Below are 3,581 nucleotides of genomic sequence, written 5' to 3' on the forward strand. Positions count from 1 at the left end.
AATCCAGCCCTACCTTCTCAGCACAACATCAGAGCTTGTAAGAACAAGCTAAGTCACAGAATTAAGATAAAAACTAACAGCTGAATCCAAGAGCTACCAAAGCAGCACATGCAGTCTGACAGCTACCAGTCTACTTACAAACTAAAATATTCATATAATTCAAAATATTCAAGAACATTTCAGTATGAAGACCAAAACCCACGCTATTGCCTAGGAGTTGCATTCGCGTATCAACGCTTGGAAGGGCAGGAAGCCAGGGAGTACGAAGAGGTAAAAAGTACTGAGACTGAACACGACCGAATACACTACTGCACACTGAAATTGGAGAGAGACGCATATGTCCCCCAGCCAACTTCAAAAACGGTGGCAGCACGTCAGGGCCCTCAGTTCAGGCGGGCTCCCTCCCACTTTGCTGCACGCCTACGTTTTGCTCCAAGCCCAGGGGAGACCATCCCCTTCTCTCCCAGCCCAGTTCTCAAACCAACGACGCTCTTCTGGAGCTAAGCTTCAGTCCTGGGCATCCGCCCGCTGCTCCAGTTTCAAGACCCACTGCAGCACGCAGCAAGCGACACCTTGCTTTTCAGACCACTGGTGAAAGTTTAAGGACGAAAGTGTTTACTTATAATTCAGAGTTGTAGTAATGTTACAAAGTTTCCAAAAAAAAACCCAAACCAAACCAAACAAAGAACAAATTACATCAAGATTACACTTCCTGGGCCTGTATCTTACTTATCTTGCTCTGGTTAAGCTAAAGCAAAGCACTGTTAGCTTTGAGTGGTTCTCCTTCCTCCTGCCATGGCCTGGAAAGGGGCTGAGGACAGAAAGCAAAAACTAAGACACTTACACCGTATCATTCTGCCCCTCCCCACCCATTTTAAAAGGCCTTTTCCAGCATCTCCTCCAAAAAATACCATTTAGAGTACTACAGGCACCCTTTAAAGCAGGGTTGAAGCAGCGTTCCTATGTAGACTTCCCTACATTGGACGCCACTTCCACTGGAGCAGAGCGAGCATGACGGCAGGCGGTGGTGTCTGGTGGGGACGGGGCTGCAGTCCAAAGCGGGGAACTGGTAGCACACGTGTAGAGGTGACCAAAGATTGCCTTTCAGCTCTCCCTCTGGGTCTGTGCACCAAGTGCTGGAGCAATATACACTCATTACAACCACTTCTGGCAAACACGGCAAGGTACATAAAAGCATATTTTCATTACACTGTAAAGACAAGGTCTTTATGGTTCTTATTATAAAGATCTGTAATCCGTATCTGAATCAAGTGTCAACTGCCCAAATGCTCGAAATACATCCAAAACAGCACTTCTCTTTGGCTGGTCTTCTCTATCTTCTTAAAAAATTTATCAGAACTACGGGCTGAGCAGGAGTACTTCTGGAGTGCAAGAGCTGCCTGGTTTTACCCATGACATACAGACCCAGTGCAATGGTTACAGTCTGGAGTGCTAAAATCAAACTGTGAAGGCACAAGAACAGCTGGCAATAAGCAGCTCTGGGATTAAAATAGGGCTCAGCACTCCTGCGGGCACTCAGCTCATCCCACCGGGCAAGAGTAGTTAAATCTGTTCCTCTGACACTGTTGGTTTCTACTGTGACACTGGGAGAAGTTTGGGTTGGAACATCTGAGAAACGAAACCTGGGCTGTCCAACATCTTCAACATGCGAATAGGTAAAACCTGGAGTCGCAAGAGGAATCGATGTGGGTGTGCTGGAATCCATGTCAGACACCGCTGCTATAGGAGTCCCCCAAGATGATGTTAAGCGCTCCGTCACAAGAGAAGTCGAAGTCTGGGAATAGGTTGACGTCAACATCTGGTATGTAACGGCTGTGGGTGGCAGACACTTCAGGTGATCATCTGTTAGAGCCACGAGAGAAATATTCTGTAGTGCCGTTGGGCTGTCACACATTAGAGATGGCATGTTTTTAACTACCTCCATGCTCTTCTGGAGCCACTCCTGGAAGCCAAGAATTTGGCAATCGCATTTCCAAGGGTTGTCATCAAGGAAGACTTCTTGCAGCTCAGGTAAAGCAGTAAAGAAATCTCCAGGAAGAGACTGCAGCTTAGTACTGTTGAGGTAAACTTTCTGAAGGTGCTTGAGATTATGAAAGAGGTTTCTAGGAAGAACCTCAAGCCTCGTATCAAACAGCGAAATGTTATGCAGTTTCTGAAGGCTCCGGAAGATGCCCTCTGGCAGACTGGAAATATTATTTGTATGCAGAGAAAGGCCCCGCAGTTCATTCAGACCGCTGAATACGTTCTTAGGAAGAACACTAAGCTCTGGATTAAAACTTAGCACAAGAAGCTCCAAATTTGTCAAGTTACTGAACACAAAATCTGGTATTGTTGAGAGCTTTGTGTGATACAGCCACAGGCTACCAAGGTGCCTCATTTCTCCAAACAATACTTCTGGAAGAGACTTCAGTGGGTTCCTGTACAAGGTCAATTTAGACAGGTCATGTAAATGCAGAAAGAGTCCAGGAGGCAAAACTTCAAGTTTGTTTCTGGAGAGCGTTAGGCTTCTCAGCTTCTGAAGACAATGAAATGCATCAGGGGCGATGGACTGGATGTTGTTGGAATGCAGGAAGAGTTCCAGCAGCTCCTTCAGGCTATCAAACATACCAGACTCTATTGAAGACAGCCTGTTAAAATACAACATCAGCTTCTCAAGCCTGGTTAACGCACTAAAAATATTTCTGGGAAGTGCTGCCAAACAATTTCTTGACAAGTTCAGTACTCTGAGCTTGGCAAGCTTCTTCAGCACGCCACTAGGAAGTGCTGTTAGTTGGTTTTTGTTCAAGAAAAGCTCCTCCAAACTAGCTAGTTTGTCAAACAGATTTTCCTCAATGGATTTCAACCTGTTATTTTCAATGATCAACTGCTGAAGCTGTATCACGTCATCAAACGCTTCTGGAGGAAGTTCTACCAGCTTATTATCTAGCAGTTTGAGGACTTTTAGCCTTCTCAAGCCTTTAAAAGCCCTTGGTGAAATCAGAGAGATGTTGTTTGAAGACAAGATAAGATGCTGCAGTTCCACCATCCCAGAAAAAACATCTTGCAAGTACGTTACATTGGTGTCCGTTATGTGAATCTCTGTCATGTTACAAGGCAGATTTAGTGATTCCAGATCCTTTATGTGGGGACCAGAGCAACGAATTGCATTTTTTGAAGAGCAGTTGCATTTTTGGGGACAAATAGATGCATCCAACTGGAAGAAAAGCTTGATCATCACAGACAAACGAAACATCAACATCCTTGTTGAAGTGCTGGAAACATCAGCTGTTACAAGAGATAAGAGAGAGTCAGGATTCAATCGCAAGTAGGTAATAACTTAGCAGCCAACAAATTGTGTGAATATACCATAAAACCTGCAAATGTGTACAAAATTTCTCTTGGCTTGAAAGCAAACTTCAAAATCTCTATTACTGTTGAGTGCAAATATTTCTAAGGTGCTCAGCTTACACCGAGAAGTACAGATAAAGCTCTTTGGTAAATCAAGTATTCCTTGTTTATATTTGTACTAGTCAAGTATAATAAAAGCATATGAAAATCAGGAAACTAAGTATTCATAAGGC

At 44.2% G+C, this 3,581-nt stretch overlaps 1 protein-coding gene across 1 annotated transcript; it reads right to left on the reverse strand.

Annotated features, from left to right (window-relative positions):
- Positions 1-911: 911 nt before the first annotated feature.
- On the reverse strand, positions 912-3,274 carry LOC309674960 (uncharacterized protein). Its single transcript, XM_082487158.1, has one exon. It carries the CDS (start codon positions 3,257-3,259, stop codon positions 1,334-1,336), a length of 1,926 nt encoding a protein of 641 aa, XP_082343284.1. The 5' UTR covers positions 3,260-3,274; the 3' UTR covers positions 912-1,333.
- Positions 3,275-3,581: the final 307 nt, after the last annotated feature.

The sequence above is a fragment of the Vanellus vanellus genome (genome assembly GCF_965231255.1).
Source record: "Vanellus vanellus genome assembly, chromosome: 8".
In the NCBI taxonomy this organism is placed as follows: domain Eukaryota; kingdom Metazoa; phylum Chordata; class Aves; order Charadriiformes; family Charadriidae; genus Vanellus; species Vanellus vanellus.

Coding starts and splice junctions, on each gene's coding strand:
- LOC309674960 (XM_082487158.1), bottom strand. CDS start 3,259: ATGTTGATGTTTCGTTTGTCTGTGATGATCAAGCTTTTCTTCCAGTTG.